The sequence below is a fragment of the Podarcis filfolensis genome (genome assembly GCF_964270895.1).
Source record: "Podarcis filfolensis genome assembly, chromosome: 10".
Lineage (NCBI taxonomy): Eukaryota > Metazoa > Chordata > Lepidosauria > Squamata > Lacertidae > Podarcis > Podarcis filfolensis.
In genome coordinates this window covers 42,500,431-42,523,999 of record NC_139612.1, presented here as the reverse complement: position 1 = coordinate 42,523,999, position 23,569 = coordinate 42,500,431, and the positions used below count along the sequence as shown (strand labels likewise).

At 38.6% G+C, this 23,569-nt stretch overlaps 1 protein-coding gene across 4 annotated transcripts in view; it reads left to right on the top strand.

Moving 5' to 3' along the window:
* The first annotated feature begins 17 nt into the window (after window positions 1–17).
* AGBL3 (AGBL carboxypeptidase 3) overlaps window positions 18–23,569 on the top strand; it is a 36,469-nt gene continuing 12,917 nt past the window's right edge. For 2 of the 4 annotated variants that reach the window (XM_083573659.1, XM_083573658.1), the window contains exons 1-16: window positions 18–225; window positions 4,751–4,855; window positions 5,696–5,756; window positions 6,782–6,967; window positions 10,260–10,367; window positions 11,841–11,988; window positions 12,729–13,511; window positions 15,879–16,044; window positions 16,491–16,617; window positions 17,612–17,712; window positions 17,855–17,934; window positions 18,106–18,154; window positions 19,894–19,992; window positions 20,352–20,420; window positions 21,067–21,180; window positions 22,584–22,709. In XM_083573659.1, coding sequence (XP_083429785.1) covers window positions 4,790–4,855; window positions 5,696–5,756; window positions 6,782–6,967; window positions 10,260–10,367; window positions 11,841–11,988; window positions 12,729–13,511; window positions 15,879–16,044; window positions 16,491–16,617; window positions 17,612–17,712; window positions 17,855–17,934; window positions 18,106–18,154; window positions 19,894–19,992; window positions 20,352–20,420; window positions 21,067–21,180; window positions 22,584–22,709 — 2,283 coding nt within the window. In that variant the 5' untranslated portion in view covers window positions 18–225; window positions 4,751–4,789. Of the gene's footprint in view, window positions 226–4,750; window positions 4,856–5,695; window positions 5,757–6,781; window positions 6,968–10,259; window positions 10,368–11,840; window positions 11,989–12,728; window positions 13,512–15,878; window positions 16,045–16,490; window positions 16,618–17,611; window positions 17,713–17,854; window positions 17,935–18,105; window positions 18,155–19,893; window positions 19,993–20,351; window positions 20,421–21,066; window positions 21,181–22,583; window positions 22,710–23,569 lie in introns of those variants that run through there. The other 2 variants (XM_083573660.1, XM_083573661.1) reach the window with 2 other exon arrangements.

Sequence of the window (23,569 nt, the reverse complement as noted above, 5' to 3'; positions counted from 1 at the left end):
ACGTCTTTTCTCGGCCTCCTCCGCTCGGAGCAGCAGCCCCGCCGCCATCACTGGCCCGAAGAGGCTGCCGAGGCCACGCCCTCGCTGCGCTGCGCTTTGACTTGGCGGCTGGGCTTTTCCGCCAAGGGCGGGGTTGAGGTTTAGCCATGCGGGGTTAGGGACTTCCCGGCTCCTCCCCACCCCACCCCCGAACCCGGGAATCAGCATTCACACGTTAATTCAAAGGTGAGGGAGGAGCGGGCATGAATGGTGTGCGGGCAACGGAAGGGCGTCTCTGGCACTGAAAGGCGGGTAGGCAGAAATGGGCGGGGGGGGGGAGGTGACCAGGTGCAGCTCTCCCGGAACGTGGGAATAGGTGCCTCTTGACTCCTGACACGTATGTTTGTGACATTTACCAAGCCTTGTTGCTCTGGCAGGGGTCTGGTGTTTATAATGGGATAGGTGCTCCTCATACCCACCGTTTGTTTTTTTAATTCTCTTTTGCAGCGTCCACATGACGTCGTTGGCATCAAAATGCCAGCCTGTGATTCCTTCCCATTTAATCCAGGCCTACTTTTTCCCCCTGAGGAAAATCCTGTACGTCCTTTGTTTTTAAACACCTGGTTGCCAACCTGTTTGCGATACCTCAGTGACCCATTTTCAGTATTAAGCCCTCGTCTGGAAGCGCCCAAGCTTGGCAGTTCAGGGTAAACTCAGTGGTGCGGTGAAATAATTTTAATTTCTGGCTATAATGGGGGGCGGGGGGGGGAGTTGATAAAGCGTATTATTACTTTACTAACTTCAAAATATGGTTATCCAGTACAGTACTGCTGTATTTGGGGGGCGCTTCTCATTCTGTTAAATAGTGCCCTGGAATTAATTCCCCAGATGATACCACTGGGCAAACCTTTGCACTGGGGCTGGAGGTGGGGAAAACATTCCAGGGGCCACAATCACTTTCCAAGGGCCATATGCAAGTGGTTGGTGGGGCCAGAGGCCTTTTCTATAATCCATCCAGACAGGCAAAAATGCTGAGGTTGTAAAGCGGGGCCTGGGGAAAGTTTATAGACCTGGCCCCTGGGCCTATAGTTCCCAAACATGGCTTTGTGTATGTGTTTGTGTGCACATTGTCGCATTTGGGGTACTGGAGATGCTTACATAGTGCATTTGAGGCGAGGTCCAGCTTTCTTGTCAGTATGCTAGTTTGCCTCCATGCATTCCTCCTTAACCGAAAACAACTGTTGAACCTTTATCAAATGTCTGAAATAGCATTTTAATGGGAATGCTGACCGTGTCTTACAGCCTGAGGGCTGAGAAAAACTGTGATTGCTTAAATTCTTCCTAGAATATGCCTCTCATTCCAGAATATTTCTTTTCTACAGTACAGTACTCTGAAATAAAGGCCAAAACTCTAGAAGTGTCCCTCACTTTGAAATTTTGAGTGGTACCTGGTTGTAGCTGAATAATTTAAGTGGTACCTGGTTGTAGCTGAATAAATAATAAGTGCACAGAATGAGTGTGGGCTGAAACTCTTCATCCTTTGCTTTTACAGTCATCCTTGTCAAATGTGACCTTTATTGGCAACACTATTGATTTACTTTTGCCTAGCAAAACAAGAAAGTGTTTGTGGTGCTCCTTGACTGCTTATTGACAGATTAAGAGCAACATAGGTTCTTGCTGTCTGTTAATATTTCTTTTCCTTCTTCCCATCCTTTGTTTTTACAGCTGTTATGATTTCCTCAAGTGGGTTCTGGGGATCGGAAGTTGTTTCCCATTTTTAATAGCTCTGTCTTATACAGACAGGGCACAAGGATAGGCAAGCTTTATTGCCCCTTTGCATTCTGGTCAGGGAGGCTGTGAAGATGATACATCTCAGCAAAATGTTTGATTTTCAAAGTGATACATTTCCTACATTACTGAGGAAAATAAATCTTAACACACAGCAAAACCACGTAATCTGCAGTAAGCAGAGAAGGTAGCATCAGACGCATACTATTGTTTTGCAGAAATAGATCAATAGTTATTGTCAATAATCAGCTCATGAGTAGAATCAGTTTACAACTAGAATTCAAAACTTATGGAGGAGTAATTCAGTGTGTCTTCATAACATGTTAAACTGCTTTTGCTCACGCTGACAAAAAATTACGTTGCTTCATCAGTAATGGCCCCCCACTCCACAAGTAAACTGCCTAGCAGAGGGCACAGATGGCTCTTTGCCTTTGACAGAATTTGTGCAGTTGATATGCACTGTGAAAGCAACATTTCCCTCTCTTCACTGTCCTACATCAGCCTAGTGTATTGTTGATGTTCCCTTAGCATTATTCAAGACCTTTGCTTTCAACATTGAAAATGAGTGGCTTACATCTGTGAAATCTGGGACCTCACCCGCAGAAGCCATAGCAGTTAAAAGGAGGAATATGAAAGGAGAGTGGCCCACGTACTGATTATTAGTAGAAGAGGATAAAGATGAGCCAACTTTGAAGAAATATGATGAAATCAAAAACCACCTGTCAGATTGGCTCCAATATTTTCAGTTAAATCAAAGATTGTATATAGATAAGAAAGAAGGTCTTGAAAAAGAAATATCCAAATTTGAAAAAGAGTTACCGGTAACTCACAATAAAGGAAAACACATTTCACGAATTTACGACTATTTATTAGAATGGGAAGTAAAAGAGGAATAAGTTAAAGTAGTAATGGTAAGGTGGGCGCAGGGCCTTGTATACAATATCTACATGGAACAATGGGAAAGATTATGGAGGACAGATATTAAATTCATGGCACCTTAGGGAAAACACTATGAAGATGGTATACAGATGGCACCACACCCCTTTAAAACTCGCTAAAATGTATAAAGGCAGGTCGCCAACATGCTGGAGATGCAAAAAGGACATAGGGTCATATTTTCATATCTGGTGGAACTGTGTAGTTATCCGTGAATTTTGAAATAACATCTATAGTGAATGTAAAAAACTATTCAAATTTACATTTGAAAAAAGACCAGAAATCTTCCTATTAGGTATACTACCAATAGAATTTTAAAAATATATAAGACCATTGTTTATGTATGCAGTCACGGCAGCCAGAATAATAGCGGTGTGAAACTAGAAAGATGAAATCCTACCAATGATTACAGAGTGGCAGACTCTTATGATAGAATACCTGCAACTAGAAAAACTGATGGGAAGAATCAGAGGAGTGTCAAACCAGAAAGTGTACGGAGAATGGAAAATATTCAAAGAATAACTAAAATTGCATTGTACAAACAACAAAATACTTGCAGAACTAGATTGATACTTGTAAGCAAAAAGTGTATTAGATACCATATGGGATATATATATATATATATATATATATATATATATATATATATATGAAATAACAAATCTGTGCAAGAAAATATAGACAATATAAGCAGTATAATGAGAATTATTGGAAGTTTCACATTTTAACCTGTTATTTAATTGTAATATACTGTATTTTTTTCCCTTTTACTTTATTTTTTTCTTTATTTGTATTGCTTTTGCTTTGTATGATTTGTTATTTATGTATATATGTCTATGTGGAAAATTAATAAAAAATCTGAGAAAGCTGACAAAGGACTGTAAGAAACTGCCTTATACCGAGTCAGATTGTTGGCACATCTATTCTAGCTTAATATTATCTACACACTGATTGACAGTGTCTCTTCAGGATTTCAGATGGGGTATTTCCCATTCTTAAGGCGATGCCGGAAATTTAGTCTGTAATCTTTTCCATATAAGGCAGATGCTGTACCACTGAGCTTTCCAAAAGGATGGAAAGAAGGTCCATTATGTGATTTTTCTCTCTTATGGTAAATAATGATGCAGTGTTTCATCATGAAAGACCAGCAATGGTTTGAGGTCTTATCCTCACTACATTTTTGTGGCAATAACATGGACTCTAGTCCACTAAAGCTTATGCCATAATAAATTTGTAAGTCTTTAAAGTGCCACAAAACTATCCTTTGGCTTTGGTGGAAGAGACTTAACACATTTATCCCTCTGGGAATTAGAAGCTGTTTATCTGTATCAATGGCTACTCACAGTTATTTTTTGAGAATCTGCAGAAAAGATTAAATGGGAGAATGAAGATTTCAGAATCAAAGTCCTGATTATAATAATTCCAAAGCAGTCAGCAGCATCTTCTATGTGGAACATTGCTCTTGAGTCTACTTATTTTTGCCTGCCTGCAGCAACGTTACTTGTGTCAAAATGACTGACAATGGAAACAACTACCTCACTATATGGGTTGATCAAGGATAAACTTCGCCAGGAAGATGTATAGTAGTAATGTTTTCATCAACTTCTCAGAATCTGTGTAGTTGATGGGCAGCCATGCTCAGGGGCTCTTGTGCCATCCAAGAAGGCCTGAGGCTGTTGTTTTTGATACACATCCTACATAGCATCAAAAAGCAAGGGCAAATTATAATTGTAACTGTGCATAGCAAAATTATAATAAACAGATAATCTGGAGATTTATGCTTTGTTCACTTATAAACCTATTAGGTGATACATAGGGCAGTAATAGAACTCACACATCCTATGCTTAAAATGGAAAAATGTCTCTGAGTTGGAAAAGTGTTATTTCATTATATAATAAATACTAGTTAGTCAAAATGATTGGTGCCATGTAACATCTAAAAAACCCACAGGGTACTGGGGTTCTAATGCCTCCTTTTTGTTTGTGACAAGAGCTGTAGTCAAAGTTGCTATAGAGTTCAAACAGTTGATTTTTATGTGTTTTACAGTCTGTGGAGGAAAAATAAAAGGCCTGGTTTCAGGAGATTATGTCCGAAGATTCAGATAAGGACAAGCAGCACATAGAACAAATAACCAGTGATGATTACAATTCGGTATGCTCCATCTTCAGTTTTATACGTTATTCTAGAAGATATTACCTATTTCTTGTAATGTTTGATTTGTTAAAGAAAATTTAGTTTGCCATCCCTGAATGGGAATATCCATGCCAGAGGAAACATGGTCTAGCTGGTGTGCTGTGGTGGTTAGAGTGCTGAACCTAGGAGACTAGGGTTCGAATTCCGATGTAGCCATGGGTGGCCTTGGGCCAGTCATTGTTTCTCAACCTAATGTACCTCACAGTGTTGTTGTGAAGATAAAATAGAGAGAAGGGAAATCATGTACTTCATTCCAAGTATTGATTTTCACCACTGACTACTAAGGAGCATTTATAATCATTCTGGCCCTATTAATCCTCTCACATGTTTCCAAATTCACAGCAGGATATTATGCAGTGAGCAGTTATCATAATTCATTGGACTCATGCACAACAGATTCAGCAGAAGTTTAGAAGTCTATACAGACTTTGGGGGTGGGGGAAAACCAACTCATTTATCTGACTTACAAGGGAGGCATTACTTGCATCTTTGCTCACAATCCAACAATTCTTGCTATACTGTTTATTAAACTGTTTATTTAAGGTCTCTAATGGTGTGTCTATTTTTGATATTTTAAAGCCTGCAATCTGTTCTCTTTCATGATGATACCCTCTTGATTTCATTTGCACTGTAGTACAAAGTTAGCAAAAATAAACAATTCAATTATTTCTTTATTTAGAATCATAATGGTCACTGTTATTGAGTGCACAGTGTCCCATTTCAAATATTTTTGTCCACTTTCCGTGTGCAAGAAACACGTGACCTTACTTTCTGTTGTATTTTTCTGTTGTTTTTTAGGACGAAGATCCCTTTAACCCATTTTTAACAGAAGATCTTGAGCGGTGTGCCTTTTATGCAGGTCTGAATATCGTTGTTCATTGTCAAACTAGTGAATTGAAATGCATTTGGGTAGAGAAGAATTAGCGGCTAGGTGGAACACAGCAAAGTTCTAGCATGCAGTGTTGCAAAAAACATCTAAAGAAATCATGTTTAGTGTCAGACATGAGGATAACTCGCTGTTAAAATCTAGTAGTGGTATAATATCGATATTTATATGTGGCAATAATCTTTTTGTGATCTGTACAGGCGACTCCCTGCTTATGCAGTGAAATGTGCATAAGTGGAAGCCCCCAGGAGAGTCTTCATGGCTTGCGATGAGACCCTCCCCAGAGCCGGAAGAGGGTGTCATCTTTGGGCTCTGGGAAAGGTCTCCTCATGAACCAGGAAGTCCTTTCCACACTACTGGGTTGCTGGCGCTGCGTGTGTGCAAGTAGATCACACACAAGTGGGGAATTGTCTGCGATGTGATGATGGCATGAGGAGAGTTCTTGAAGCTGGAGGCATAAAGTAGCCACCCTAAAAAGGGTATGTGCTAATAGAAATGAAGAAATAATAGCACTTGCAAAACAGAACAAAACCACACACCCAAGTATTTTGAAAGCAAATTCTGCATTTTCTTCCTTAAACAAAATTGATAAGAGAGCCCTGGACCAGTTTATAAATTACTATAAAAACATAGTTGCTACGTTTTGCAATGTTGTGTTCTTATACAGATTGATATTTTGGTGTTTTTAATGCCCAGCAGCTGCAAATGAACTTTGTGTTTTAATGATCTTGTTATTTTATAGCTTGTTTGTGGTTATTTGTATATGCTTGCTTTATTGTTGCTTCTTCATGTTCTGTAAGATAGAAGCCCTGGGCTCCTTTTGGAGGAAAGGCAATTCATACATACAATAAAAAAATAAATGCAGTACAGAAATCATGTCAGATAGGCAGATGAGATTATTCTTTTCAATTGTATCAGACAACTTGGCTGTCTAATTTAAGTTATCCAAGGCAAAATGAGTCAATGCCTTCTCTCCTCCCCCCCCCCCAATCTTATAGATTCTTTTTATGATCAACTTTTGCCACGGACCACACAGATTTTATTGGAATATAACTCAGGGAAATGGGTGCCACGGCTTCGTGAACCACGAGATTTATACGGCCTGTCTCCTGCAGCTGGACACCTGAATCTAGTACGCTGGCCCCATGAGTATGAAGTTATCAGAGAGAAAATTGAGCATATTGGTAAATGATATTAAAAGTGTGTTCTGATGTGATAGTTTTGTAGCTAGTTATTAAAACAATAGTTTCCTAAATTATAATTTCTATAGCAAAGCATTTTATAATCCTTGCTGCAGTCAGTTAAAATTTTGAAAACCTTATATTGAAGAAAGTGTGGAATACATACAGTATTACCTTGAATGTTAAAAGGAAAGGACAACAGAACCTAAATAGCCTTATAAATGAATGTGCCCTTAACTTTCATATAAAGAAAGCCACACACCCTTAATTAACAGTATCATTCCACCCTTTAGTTTCATTAGTTGAATGAGAATAGGATTGAGACTATATGCATAGGATCCAACTGTAATGTTTAAAAATAGAAGAGCCCTGATGGTTCAGACCAAAGGCATATCTAGTTCAGCATCCTGTTTCCACTGGATAGTTGCCAATAAAGTCTGCAGTGCAGTAACATTTGACTTCAAAACTTATTTATGATTTCCCTTTTTTATACAAATTGCCTACTTTTTAAAGAAAAGTTAACCGGGTCAACCTTCTTCAGAACACTTGTGGGTTATTTAATACGTCAATAAAAGAAGCTAAGCTAGAAGGTCTACTGTTATTGAGAAGTTACTGAAATGCAAGCGTGGGATGTAGAACAAATGCAAAAGGAGATGTAGAACTGGAGGAGCACATGGCTAAAAACATTAAGAGCAAAAATTAAATACATTGGAAGCAAGAAATCAGATAGGAGTCAGTATGTTGAATGACAGGAGAGTTTAAAGGTAGGAGAATACATAGATTTCACAGCAGCAGAATGAAGCCGGTGCATCCGACTTCACAATGAAATATGTAGGGCACAGATCAGTGCTTCTGAGCTTTTTCAGGAAAATGTCTGAGGAACTGAGGCAGATAGTGATCGTAAGATATTAAGTTATGGGCCTTATTTGCACATTTAAAAAAATTATCAAATCCCCAGTTCTGCATGGTACCCATCCATGAGTTTCTCAAGAACTCAAATGTGAAAATGCTGAGCTTTTAACAAAAGTAAGTTACTTAACCCTAAATTGACCTCAATACCAGCCCAGCCTTTATTCTTGTTTTAAAGATAAGTAACAAAAGCTGGGGAATTGTTATGACAATAACTTAATCTGATGTTACGTTTTCAATTCCACTTGGTTTTCCAATTGGATAGTAGTGGTTATTTTTATGAGTGCATTATGATAGAACTGGATTATTTGTGTAATAGGAATTATGCTTTGAGTTGAACCTTACTCTGTCATAGAAATAATCAGTGGAGATCAGTTGTCTTAAAAATCATATACTTATGTAGCTGATAACAGAAGGCCCTTCAAAATCTTAATTAAGTCACTATTTGTAATCATGGATGGATACCATGTTGTTGTTTGTTGCTCCTTTCAGCTCAATTTCTAAATAACTTTAGCTCCTATACATTATTATCACAAGGTTGCATTAGCCAAAGGGTTCTGTTATTTACCAGATAAGTTAAAATGTGGATAAATATGCCAGCAACTAATATAAAGCTGAGGCTCCCAAAACTATAAATATTATTTTGTACTCACATCAAATTTTAGCTCTTTCGCACCATATTTTCCAACTCTAAAGTAGAAACAAATGTAATTTTAATATACACTGACATCTGTTAACTCTCAGCAACAGTTAGGATCAGATTGCTGTTTGTTTATAATCCAACATGTGAAGATGTTTTAAATTAAGGCATAAGTATTAACTTAAAGCATTGGTATTTTCATAATAGGACAATTTTGAATGCCTGCCACAAAATGAAAATGAAATGTTATCATAAAGATACAGAGATAGTCTTAAGAAATTAAGGTCTATCACATATTAAAAGACCATATGTGTAATTGTCTATCATATCCTGTCTGCTTTGGTGAGGCTTCATCCATTTCAGTGGGGATTTCAAGTTGAATCATTTTTGTGCAAGTTTTTTTCTTGTTCCAAAGTTTGTGGTCTGATACTGACACCTTCTGGAAAAAGCATCCTTCTGCTCTTGAAAAATAATTTCATGAGGAAATGCTTGAAAAACCTTGGAGGTATTCATACAACGTAATGAATCTGTGAACTAGATCAGAGTAATCCATACCTCTGATACATGAAGAGTGTATAGTTCTTATTCTTGAATAATGTTTCCTTTAATATGAACGAAATGATCCTTTCTTAGTTCAGGGCCTCCTAAAGGTACATTATACTAAAGCAAAGTATAATATCTATAGAATCTGGGATTTAAAGAAATACACTTGACCAGCCAGTCACGTACATCAGTGGTTGTTTTCATTAAAGAATGAGGTCAATTCTTTGTAAAGCATCCTGAAGATGGTGATTTTATTATTAATAATAAGCATGTATACATATTAATATACAGCAATGTGTTTACACAATAATGTGTCTGTGAGAGGGGAATTATTGGTTTGTAAATGTTTTTATTTTATTATGTATTTTGTGTTCTCATTTTGTATTTTTATGTTATGAACTACCCTGTGATCTTCAGATGAAGGGCAGTATAATGAACAAGAAGAAGAAGTATGCATGCACACGAAAGCTCATACCAATAACAAACTTAGTTGGTCTCTAAGGTGTTACTGGAAGGAATTTTTTTATTTTGTTTCGACTATGGCAGACCAACACGGCTACCTACCTGTAACTAGAAATATAGCAGATGTTTTGTTTCACATTTTCATCACAACAGTGCCCATTGCCAAAAGGAGATGCTGATGCTCAGTTTTTAAATTCTCTTGTGAGTTGTCTCATTGGCAGTGAGGAACTCTTGTAGTAACAACAGCAAATGTAAACTTGTACGCATTGCTTCTTTGGATCACAGCCACAGTGTTGACAACATACATGCATCTGCTATACAAATTATGTATATGATGTAATAGAGAACAAGTAGCTGTCCAGATTTCAGTGGTGCAGGGTAATGATTTGGTTATAGATAAGGCTGAAGGTTCTTCTCATAGGCTACAAATGAATCTTGTTAACTTCTGGGGTGTGCATCTCTTTTGTTTCATCAATATTCTACTGTATTGTCCATGGCATTTACATCTTGATCATGAAACAGGAGATGACAGACTATCAGCATTTCCATTTAAAAAATAGATTAAATGTATCTTATCAATAGTAGCCAGCCACAAAGGGATTTTTAAGGCAACACTTCCTTACTGTTTAACAATGCATAAATATAAAGCTAATTTCATGATTTTTGGTTGCATGCCACACAATGAGTGTTTTGAATTAACAGCTATAATTAAATATTATTTATTTGGTGTTTTTTTTCCAGAGTGGGTTCCCCCTCAGCCAGAGCCACTATACAGCCCAACATGTCTGGAGACTGAGCCTCTTTGCACAGACCCCGGAGAGGGTGCTGTGGTGTATCTAGCAGATGGAGGTCTGAGCACATTTCATTACTGAGTGCATAATACTTGAAGCATAACCATGTTTGTGATATTAAATGGTTTCCAATAGAAAAAGATACGTAGTACTATCTTAGAAGTTCCTGAAAAAGAGAAACTGGAGAGCAAAAGACCAAGATCTACAACTTTTTTAAAAGTTGCAAGTATTTATTTAGAATACAAAAACCACTCAAAATGCACATGTGTTGAAATATAATGGCAGACAGTGGTTGTTACTGAGCAATTAACAGGCTGTTATCCTAAAGATAATGTCATGGGCAACTAGTTGCATATACTTTCTGGTGGCCCCGGATGACAGAAGGCTCATTCTGTATGTATAAGAAACTTCAGTATCCATCTGGGGCTACACTGAGCATCAAAATGAAGATACAAATACGCAGTTAAGTGTGAATGTGCATTTGTTTTAAGCTACACACATGTATAATCTGCAGCTGCATGCAGATCTGGTTTTTTGAATTGGGGAGATTAACATGGGAGCAAGTCCTATTGAATTCAGCAGAATTCACGTTCATTGACATAATGTGTGTAACTGTCCTCTCTCTGGCCCACAATTCTGGATTCCAGAAATCCCGAAAGCTTTATTAAAGAGTTCTGTACACAATCTCTGCATCAGCTCAAGATACAGGTTACAAGGTTAAAAGGCACATCAACAGAGTCTAGGATGCATGGCTAGACATAAGTGAAGACATTGTTCCAATACATGTTGTGCACCTTCCACTCCGGAGCTCATAATTCATGTAGTTTCCCTCCCAAGCAAGAAGACTGAGCTTGCAGGTATGTGCTCCTGTGGGGATGGATCTGTTTGCACTTGCACTGTCAGTGGCATGCTCTTGACAATGAAACTTGAGTCCAGGCCTGCAATCTGGTTGGCTCCATTCATTGACTGGCCAGCTCCTCTATTATTGCGGGAACCTTAACTCTCAGAAAGCAGGGTGGGGTTCCTCATCCCCTTCTAGAACATCTGATAGCCCCAGGTCAGGGTCCCCCTCCACATCATTGCTTGAGCTTTCTTAGCCTTTTCATCTGACCGATTACCACCCCATCCCACTTGGTGGCATGGGGCCCGTGACAGTAGCTGATATTTTGAGGCAAAAATATTATTATATAACACATATGAAAGTTAGTGTAAGCATTAAGAAAACACTGCAGGAGTGAACAAAGGCAGTGACACTTGCTTAAAGGGATGCCATATACAGAGGCTATATTCAGATGCTGGATATATAAACCCAATAGCTACCATTTTAAACAGCTGTCTATATGATACTGAATGCTTCTTGACCAAGTTTTAGTTTTGAAATTCCTAAGGGAAATCAGGGAAATTCTGCAGTGGCACTAGGACACCACCAAGTGGATAGTCTCTGAGTGACCCCCTCCCTTCTTGCACAGAATATTTTTCTAATAGTAATTCACAACTGAATAATAATTGTATATTTTGCTTCTCTCACTAGCTGATAAAGAGTCCAGCTTTATGTATTCTCGAATAGGGGGGAGTTTCCCCTCAAAGCAGGTGCTTCCTCAATCATGGGATGACTGGGACAATACTTTGATCTTTGAAGCACGATTTGAAAGTGGCAATCTGCAAAAGGTGGTCAAAATGTAGGTTGCTCACCATTTCCCTTTGATTTGCAGGAGTAGTTGCTGGTTTCTGTCTGCATTTGTTCTGGCATTAAAGGGTGATATCCAACTAAGTAAATACTTGAAGTAGTCGCATTGAAATCAGTAGGTTGGCTACTTAGACTGAGTATGGATATCACCTGTACTCTTGTTTTGGCAGACCTGGATTAATAGCTTAGAAAACTTGAAATGCAGATATCCATATACACTTGCAGGAAAGTTTGTATTGGCTTATTAGAATCCCAGAATCACACAAAGAGGACTAATTTCTGACCACTCGGCACCTGTACAAAATACAGACAGTCAGGACAACAAAAACACTCCAAATGTGTGAATTGGTATGTAATCATATGTGAATCAAAATAAAGCAGTAAGAAAAAAACAGCTAATGAACATAATTGTAAAATACAATATATATTGAAAGACATAAGAGAATATAACTTAACTGCTCGTTCAAGACATCTGAAAATTTGATCTATGCTCACCATAAAGATCATGTGGACTATTTTTAAAATACAAATATGTGCATGAACAAGTTCCTTATAAGTTTGTTATAGGCAACAAAATCTACAAACAATTTTTTGTGAAAGAAATTTGGGTTTAAAAAGATACATTTGAAATAAGAGAGATAAAGGAGCAGCATATATCATGTTTCATAACTGTGCCTGAATGCCCAACAGTATATTTTATACTAAAATACTTTTCTCCTTTTCCCATGCCAGTAGTGATTTTGAGTACCAGCTGACACTACGCACTGATCTCTACACAAATAAGCACACCCAGTGGTACTACTTCCAGGTCACCAACACCCAAGCAGGAATGCCCTACCGTTTCACCATTGTCAACTTCACCAAGCCAACAAGTTTGTATAATCGTGGTATGCGTCCGTTGCTGTATTCAGAAGCAGAAGCAAAGATCCACAAGGTGGGGTGGCAAAGGACAGGAGATAAAATCAAGTATTATAAAAACAATCTCGGCCAAGGTGGGCGCCAGTATTTTTCCCTGACATGGACGTTCCAGTTCCCGCATGACAGGGATACCTGCTATTTTGCCCACTGCTATCCTTACACTTACAGTAACCTGCAAGACTACCTAGCAAACATTGCTGGAGACCCAAGGCGGTCCAAGTTCTGCAAGATCCGCATCTTGTGCCATTCCCTGGCTAGGAACATAGTCTATGTTCTAACCATCACTAACCCCTTGCAAGATTTTCAGGAGGAAAAACGCAAGGCAGCGGTGATTTTGACTGCCAGGGTGCACCCAGGTGAAACGAATAGTTCCTGGGTGATGAAGGGCTTTCTGGATTACATTCTGGGGGATTCAAATAATGCCCAGTGGCTTCGGGACACTTTTGTTTTTAAGGTGGTACCAATGCTGAATCCAGATGGTGTGATTGTAGGCAATTACCGCTGCTCTTTAGCAGGCAGGGACTTAAACCGCAACTATAAATCGGATCTCAAGGAATCATTCCCTCCCATCTGGTGTACCCGCAGCATGATCAAAAGGTAAAAAGGTAACACCATCCCTCTTCTGTGTCCAGTATCACCACTCTTTGTTCATTATTATACCAATATTAATTAATACATAATGTGTATTCATCTTGTTGCATTGAACTTATTTTTTGTTCAAATTTTGTTGAAATTTTAGGTACCGTATTTTTCGCCCTATAGGATGCATTTTTCCCCCTCCAAAAATGAAGGGGAAATCTGTGTGGGTCCTATGGAGCGAATACAGGCTTTCGCTGAAGCTTGGAGAGCGAGAGGGGTCGGTGCGCACCGACCCCTCTCGCTCTCCAGGCTTCAGGAAGCTATCCGCAAGCCTGCGGAGCCCGCGGGAGTTCCCGCAGGGCTCCCTAGGCTGCGGATAGCAGCCTGCTGCCTGGCGCGCGGGGAACGCTGAAGCAGAGCGCCCTGCACTTCGGGCAGACATCGGGCAGCCCCACAAGCTCGGGGACAGCGGGGAGGCAGAGTGCCGCCATACCGCTGTTCCCCGACCTGGTTTGGATTCCCCGACCTGGTTTTGGGGGGGAAATAAAGGGAAAAAAATTTGCTGCTGCTGAGGACAGGCAAGGACATGTGATAAAGTTAGAATTATAAAACTAGCGGCAGCTTCTCAAGCCCTCTTCCTTTCCCTGCCTAGCCTAGGATAGAGTATTCCTTCAGCTTCTGCTAGAATTCTATTGAAGACATTTTATCTTGTAATTATTAGCTTTTTCTCTATTTGCTCATCTTTAGCCCGTTCCTTTTTTGTTTTCACCTGTTTCCCACTGTGTGTTTTAAAAAAGAAAAGACTAATTTAGTTGCTCTCTTTCCTGGTTTGGCTGTCTGTCTTTCATGCCTTCATCAGGAAAAGCCACTTCTGCTCCCTGGTTTCCCACGGGCATCTGGTGTGAAAACAAGATGCTGGACTAGATGGGCCATTGGCCTGATCTAGCAGGCTATTCTTATGCTCTTATATGTATAGAAATGCTCTGAGGGGATAGGGGAAACGAGCCCTGTGTGTTTCAGATATTTAATGTGTACATAGAGCTATCAGTGATCTTACAACTCCTGACCTCTCTTGCTGCATGGGATCTGGCATCAGTCCAGAACATGAGAGCCCATCAGGAAGTCTGGTTTTCTTTTTCTTATGTTTGTTTTCACTCTACCTACTTCCCTGGAAAAAAACCAAACTGCAGTCAAGGTGGTTTTTGAGTTGAGAGTTTAACGGCAGGTTTGTCTGGGTCTTAATTTGGACCATCTGTTTTGGGCTCAGATCTGGAAGTTAGCTTTGGGAAGTCGCATTTTCCTGAAGGCCTCCTACACACTGACCAGGAAATGAAACTTGTTAGTCATTGTGTGTGTAGGTTCTGGTGGGCATGCAGGAGGCCTCCTTCTCCACCCTGGCTTAGTACAGATGACACTAGTCATCACTGGCTTTTGAATGTTTTAAATTACCTGTTTTTAACGGTCTTTTACTGATAATTTTTATTTAATGTAACCTTCTTTGAGGTTTTATTATGATAAAGCAGAACAAACATTTTATTAAATGTAAAATGAAATAAAAATAAATCATCTTAGTCTTTGGGGGTTTGGTCCTTCCAGTTTAAACCATGCCTTTTTTTGCGGTGTTTTTCTTTCCTTTCTGTATGTGTTTGTTTGTTTGTTCCTTCAGTCATACACTCTCTCTTTTTCTCTGTCTTTCAACAATGGTTGGAACTTGAGAGGGGCTGAGGAATTGGCTGTGTAATTCTAACTTATTCATATGCTCCTTCCTTCCTTCCTTCCTTCCTTCCTTCCTTCCTTCCTGCCTTCCTTCCTTCCTGGTGATGGGTTTAACACATTGTTTCCATGGAAGACTCCTGCAAAGCCACTGGAAGGGAATATCAACAGTGAAGTAACCAGTGTTCCATTCTAACGAACATAGACTGGAAAGACCAACCTCTGGAGAAGGAAGGGAATTCCCCTATATCAGTAAAGGGGACTATTTTCCTCAACAAAGCTCTTTAATCTTCTGTTAACTGTGTTTTTCACATAATGACAGCAACTTATGTGATAGTTCTGTTTTTTAAACATTTGTCACGTGTCGGCTGCAATGGAAAAAGCATTTTAATATTGTGCATTAAGTATCTGTCATTGGAAAGGAGTGATGGCCTAATAGGTGCAACTCAGCTCTTATTGGACTCAAGGGAAAAGCTCCCCTGACACTAATGCAGCTAACCAATGCAGCTAACCAGTGCAGGTTGTTCCAGTAGAAAAACAATCTGTCAAGCAATGATCATCTTTAATACCTTTAAGAGATTTCCTACAATTGTTATCATATCCCAAAAAATCAAGAGTGTCTGATTTGCAGAAACCAAAGCTGCTCTTATTTAACTTTCTACCTTGTTACAGAATGATGGGAGAGCGCAAGGTTCTCCTATATTGTGACCTTCATGGTCATAGCAGAAAAGAGAATGTCTTCATGTATGGCTGTGAAAAACGAGATCATCAAGAAGAAGGGGCAGGCTTACATCAGCGCGTTTTCCCTCTCATTATGAGCAAACGTTGTCCCGATAAAGTAAGCTGACATTTAACATTAATATGTAAGAAATCATCTCTTTCAGTACATTAAAAATTTGCTAAATCACTTGACAGTTTTCTAAGTTGTTTCAATGATCTAAACATTGTAAGAAGTTTGTGCTTTAAAAATAAGGGATTATATTGCGATAGTTGTTAAACATACTAGGAGCTTCCTTAGTGAGTCCCTTTAGGAGCATGTACCATGACATGAAGTTATTATATCATGCACTTCCTTCTGCCCCTGCCCTCTACCCCACATCTGTAACAGCCTATAATGCACAGTGGGCAAGAGGACATGAATGACTTGACAACATGACATCACCAGTAAACCAAACTATGTGTTGAGGAAGACTGTGGCACAGGGAGGTCATTTCTGGGCACAGCTGTATAGTTTTGGCCTCGTTGCAAAAGCGCAGTAGTAATTCCACTTCTCTCTTTGTTAAGTTCTCGTTCCAAGATTGCAATTTCAAGATACAAAAAGCTAGAGAAGGGACAGGTCGAATAGTGATGTGGAAGATGGGCATCAGCAACAGCTATACCTTAGAAGTTACTTTCTGTGGGTCTAAACTGGGTAAGGCAAATATAGTTTTTCTCTAGAATCTATATTTAAAGCATTCAAAGAAGTCTCATGTCTTGTAGCTGCAGATTCTTTAAGAGATAATGTGAGCTTACTGTGTTTGACAGATAAATACTACATAGGAAGACATGTTGAAATGTTAATGTTATAGGTGTATATTAAAATTGCATTTGGCCCAAGAAATAGTGGTTGTGGGTACCAAATGTAACAATTACAGGGAGTAAATGACTACAGAAGGGTGAGATTTTGGCTAATGAGTTTAAAACTGAGTTTATGCTTACCTGAAAGTCAGTTAAGCTGTATTTACACAGCAAACTAGTTTAACAGTGATTCCCTCTTTGGGTATTGTAGTTCTTTGAAGTTGGGTAGGTAGAAATCTCTAACACAGAATTCTCACACTTTCACAACTTTGAAACTGTGGTTGTTGAACTGATATCAAATATTTATCTACCTTATACTGAAGATGTGTCCTTGTGAAGGAATCAGACTAAGACTATTTAACAAGAAATAGCAATCTTTTATATAGTTTTGTGTGGAAATTATTGGTGTTAATTTGCATCCTACTGTCAACCTTAGATGGTAGAAAATAATGAGGGAAAGTGTGAATGTGAGGCAGACTAATCTGCAATGGAGCTAAGGCAGAAGTGTACTTGTTTGGTTTATCTGTGGATTGGGTTGTTTTAAAAAAGGTAGCTGAATGTTATAATTGGAAAGCAAAGGGTATCATTGGAAAGGCTAAGGAATGGAGGTTCTCAACAGGAACTATGGGAAGGAGTTTGGGAATATGGAATGTGAAAAGCCATTTGATGAACTTTTGAAAGTAAAAGATTTAAAATAAATATAAAATGTTTTGCTAACAAAGAAGTGTTATTGGGTTGGTAGCAGTCCAAATTAAATGTGGAATTCCATCAGTGGAATTAAAATCATTGCAGATATTGAATAGGACAATTATTTCTTCACTGGTGACTGCCCCCCCCCCCTTTTCCAGGCAGTAGACATGGTACCCACTTTAGTACCAAGGATCTAGAATCCATAGGACACCATTTCTGTGGCTCACTGTTGGACTTCTGTAATAAAAAGAAGAGTAAGGTAATGCAAATAAACATTATTTCTTGCAGCAGTAATATCTGCAGCAATTATGTACTTAAAGGAATACAGTCAAAGTATTTATTATTATTTGGAAGTAGTGAGGCAGTAAATTTTATTGTTAACAGTGTGTGTTTTTCCTTAGTATAACGAGTGCCTGAATGAATTGGAGGAAATGCTGAAAAAGGGTGATCTATCTGCCTCTGTCAATGACAGAGATTCCAGGTAAAAGGACCTCTTCTAACAATTGTTTTATTTCTAGCTTGTTATTGAGGAAATCGGTGCCATGCTTTCCAGATGTGTTTGCGGAGCAGATAATTGATTTGTTGTGCAGACGAATTCTAGAAATCCATACTCTTGTAAATGAAAATAAACATAATTATTTTTCTTTTACAGTTCTGACAGTTCAGACTCCAATGAGGTTACCGTTAAACTAGAAGCCCAGGTACAATATACATTATCATCAAAAATTCAGCTTTAGTAAGATTTTACTTGAAATTAATTTCCTTGAAATGTAATATAATGATATACAGAACAGTATACTGATGTTTAGTTGCAATGTGTCAAAATAATATAGACACACCAGTTTTTTTCTTCATAAGAAATATACTGGAAAACAAAAAGAAACAACTAGCAGTGCTTGATTTATAATGTAGAACACAACTACTTTATAATATCAGCTTGAATGGCAGATTTAGAATTCTTCATACTATCGGAAACACGCTTCTCAATATTAACTGACATACCAACTATTCTTCTGTAAATTGTATCTTCAGACAAAGGAATTTTCACAATCAAGGCTCAGGCAGGCTTAATTGATTTTTCCTGCTGTTGTATGTGGTTTTGTCTGTTGAGCAATCCATTCTGTCACTTGGTAAGATATAATTTGCATCTTATCTGAGACTTTTACTCATTTTTTGAAATATGTTCGCTGGTATTTCTGCTGTTCCAAAAGCCTTTCAAAATATTGAACCTTCTTGTTCGCCAGATTTCCGTGTTTTGACAGCAGACGTCTTGTCATCTTGTTTAGGGCCATGTTGGAATTGGAAAGCTTCTGGCCACAGATCAAACACATAGGCTGAGGGACGTTTTCATCTCCAGCCCATGGGAAACTGAGACTCAGATAGATATCCACATATTGCTGACAAACGTGGATCACTAGGATTGTTTTCAGTATCACTTGATGCACTTATGCTCATTTTGAAAAGATGGCTATCCATATTCTGCAAATAAAAAAAAATATTTTGATACTGTACTACACTACACTGAAATGTTTAACTATTTCTTGGATTGTCCTTGAAACTTTCCACCACACTTGCCATCCTTTCCTGCCAGAACCTCTGCTTTAAAGAGTCTTCTTGAACCAGACACAGCAGACCACAATATTGTTATTGTGAGTAGCAAGTGGTGGCACCTAGTTTTGCTCTACTTGTCTCCCTGCACAGCAAGATCAGTTCTGTCTTCTGAGAGGCCCAGCTCCCATCATCACTGAGGGAGGTGGGATGAGGCAAGAAGCAGCTGGCTGGGCACAGGCCTTGCCTCCCTCTCCCAAGACTTATAGCATGCACTTCTTGTTAGTTGGGGACATATGAATGGTGCAGAATAGGTGGGGCTGGACAAGACATACACACATACTGTGAGTGATAAATCAGAAGTCAAATGTGGAGAACAAAGAGGGAGAGATGTCATGCTAAAAAGTCATTTCATTTAGGGGGAAACTAAGCATTTCAAGAAATATTACTTTGGTGCTACTGACAAAAATAGAAACCTCAAAATAATAGTCTTCATCTCTATCAATAACATCTGATACAATTTACCCCATCCCTTGGCTGACATTGTTACACAGTGTTTCCACCCCAGTCCAGTCATTGGGGTGCATTGGGCTGCAGCCACTGATGTGGAGGAGGGTGAGGAGATGCACATTATATTTTCAGGAAATCAGGATGAATTGGGTTAGATTTTATTGAGGAGGATTTGGGATGTGAAATGGGGGCATGTCTGCCATTTAGTTGTTCAACATCTAGTTGACACAACATCTAGTTGTTCCCTTAAATCCTTTTGAGTTACTAAGATATAAGAATAAAATGTAAAGGTTAAATAAAGAAGAAATATATAATGTAGATAACTGTAATCCTATTAAACCCAGATATACATTTTAATTTGTTTGTTTGTTGTGCTTGTTAGGCAAAACCAAGAAAGAAGTATCTGAAAACCAAGAAAGAAAGGAGTGCCTTTCTGGTGTCATCAGGAAGAAGATTTTCCAAGCAACCCCATGAATCAATTGTAAAGCATTATTATTATTATTATTATTATTATTATTATTATTATCACTAGGTATTAATGAGACTAGTAGGGTTGACCTTCAGGATTCTATCCATCATAAGACCAGGAACAGACCTTATTCTTCGCCTCTTAGATCCATCACAATAAAGTTATAGACTGAACTAGGAAGATCCAGTACTTATTTGAGCAGACTGGTGCAGTTCAAAAAAGGTGTCTTCAGTACTTTCTTTTGTGGAAATAGAAGGAAAGTGCATTTTGAAAATTCCTGAAATATTATGAGAGTATTTTGTTTACTTTTGCATCCTTTTAAGTATAATAGTGTCTCTTATAAATACAGCAATCCCTTTCTTCCTGTTTAGAGTGAAACCAAAAAATCAGAAGAATCTTCCCACAGAATTTCCAAGAGCCATCAACAAATTATAAAAAGTGTAAGGATTTCTATGTATTGTGAAAGATCTGTTGTCCTTTTGTGATCAGAATAGGATTATACAGTATACAGCACAATAGTTAACTGACAGCAAACATTAGTCAGTCAAATCTCCTGCTTATATGAATTCTAAGGTATACCCATAGGAATATATTTGAAATGTTTGATATTTTTAGTAGCTGTTTATAATTGCTCTTTTCCTCAAGTATTCAGACAAGTGAAAGTTTATACTTTGGGATAAGTATAAACTTCTTTTTTTCTTTTTTTAAAGGCTTTTTGCAGTACTGTTACAGTTACTACTAATAACTGTGAAATATAGTTATTCACCAAATCAGCAAGGGAGATACTAATGTGTATTAGTATCATTAAGGATGTAATTGTACATCTCTTTCATGTTTCTGAGCTGGGCCATTGAACAGGTTTTTTTTAAGAGATCGTCCCCTAAAGTTGTTGAGCTTTACGGGGTGGGGGGCAGGCTTCTGCTGGGGGAAGGCAGAACCTCAGTTAATTGAGTACTTTCAATGCTTTCCAATACTGTAATTTTGTGCCCCACCCCCATTGGCTATGCCCATGCCATGGTATTATTTTAGTTCTTCCCATGTAAGTGAAGTGACTGGTAAGTAGTACATGTTTCTCTTTCTCCACAGACCCAGGTTTTTCAGAAACTGAAACCAATGGAGCTGCAAAACATACGAAAGGAAAAATATGAAATTACCAAGCAGACTGTAGAACCTTTGTCCAGAACACCCAATGCTAAAAAGGTTTGGCTGGCCCATTAATAGAATAATTTTCCAGATAATCAGAAAATTCATATAGCTTTATGTTAGTGACAACCAAAAGCAGAGTTTGACTTTGACATTAGGAAAAGCTAAAAGGATGCTGTGTCCTGTTGTTAAAGGGATATCTGACAATGTAACATTACCGCTTAAGATAATATGTGTGCTTTGCAATTTATTTATTTATTTAATTACTGAAATAGAACAGCATTGTGGAACCCACTCTAGTTAAAAGAATCATAGTTCCTTTTACTTTGCACAACAGTGCTTGGACAGCAGACTGTAAGGTCACCTGCTGTTTCTTTTATATCCTAGAAGATGTTAATTTGGAAGAATCCGCTCATTCCTAGAAGTTGTTAACACCAAAACCTTTGTTTTAAGACTTTCAGTAAAAGTGATTAAAAAAAGCTTTGTAGCTTTATTCAGAACAATCAATGAAATACATTGAGTAATTATTTCTTTAACTTTTAGCAGGCAGGTATTCTGTTTTACAGAAATGCATTTTAAAGTATGGTCCAGTTTAAAAGAAAGGGATATAATTATATCTCAGTTCCCTGAAGAGCCTTTAGTTTCAGCGCAACAGGCAGTTTGAGCATGCTTTTCTTCATTTGTGACTATCATAACATGTTCTGTGGCCCTTAGCTTCCCATATGTAGAAAGAGAAAGGATGATGTGTCTTTAAACAAGCAGTTCTTATGAGATTATGCCTACAGATTCAGAGTATTCTAATTTGGAAGAATCTGCTCATTCCAGGGGTTAGTGGCTCAAAATTAAGAGCTATGGTAGACATTACATACAGGAAAAAATAAAGACAATACTCATAAATCCCAGATTGGAATCCACTAGTAATTCATTTCAAATTGGTTACACGGACCATCTGAAAGAAACCCAAAGCAAAATGGTGAGTGATAAAACCAGAAAATATCAGGGATCGTGAAGGAAAAGAAACTAAGAGAACTTGCTCTGTCAACCCACTATGCGTACCTGTTAAGCCCTCTATGGATTAGTTTAATATAGTTTGAACATCTTTTCATTGAACAAAAATATCCCACAACAACCCAAATCTAGAACTTGCTACAGGGACAGAAGCTCCATAAAACAGCAAATGTTTAAGAACAAGTGAACAAAGCTGTTAATTTACTGCTGAGAGACTTGGAAGGTCCTTTCCTGTGACCCCTGTTTCAGGGGGTGAGAGAACTTATGCAGAGTACCTGATTGCTGCAATCCACACACAGCACAACATTAATATCAGCCAACGTTAATATCTCATGCATCCAGATGACTGATGAGACTATTAGGTGACTAGCACAAATAACACAAGTTTTTATTATAAGCTTGCCTGCATCACTGCAGGAGTGTCCCCAGACAATATGTTTCTGCCTTCCTAGGAATGCTCTGAGCACTTTTGGGAATGCGCTAAGGAGGAAAATGAGAAGCTGCCATACAGAGGTTGGGTCGGCACCAACACCTCCTTCCACTCCAGTCTGAAAGGAAGACGGAGGAGACATTTTGAGGTAAGCAGAAATGGTGTTGCATGGAATGACCCATTACTGACTCTGCAGTTGCAAATTGCGGCTAGCAAGTTGTCATGCAGAGTCCTTCTAATGCTTGCTTGCTCTCTCAACCTTATTTCCATATTTGCATTACAGCAATATTTGCTTTGCTCAGTTTATATTTTGAAGAGCTGTTCCCAGTTGTGTGCTTAATATTAGGAGCCTTGATGGATCATTAGCCTGATGCTGCAAGGTAACTCCTCGTATCTATAGAGCAGTGATCTAGAAAGGGCTGGAGCTATATTATTAGGAAACCTCTACTTTAGGAAAGTGATAGCTAACCTGTGGCTCTCAGTATATTGTTGGACTCCACCTTCCTTCATCCTAGTCAGTGTGGCCAGTAGTGAGGGATGATGGGAGTTGTAGTCCAGCAACATCTGGAGGCCAAAGGTTAGCAACCCTGGTTTAGTCAAAACAGATGCATGAGTAAATTTTGCTCTCAGACTAGGGTATTATTCAGTAAGATTCTATGGTATAATGTTACGATTTTAACTTGTTAACGGTGGCTGGCTAAAAATAAAAACAAATGCATTCAATAGGGTTTTCACATCATTATCTGACCACACATTCTGTGTGGATATTGCTTAGAAACACTGACTGTGTCAGGGAATGTCGGCTATACGGGGAATGTCTTTTCTGTAAGCTCCAGCCATTCAGTAAGCCAGAGTTCACCACATTCCTGCCAGTGTCACATTGTATACATCTTAAAGGTGGATTATACAAATACTCTGAACTCTTTCCTCTCCCCCTTCTGTTTCTTAAAAGGGTGCTGCTTTCCTTTTTGATATTACAATTGCAATACTGCATGGGTTGTCAGCATG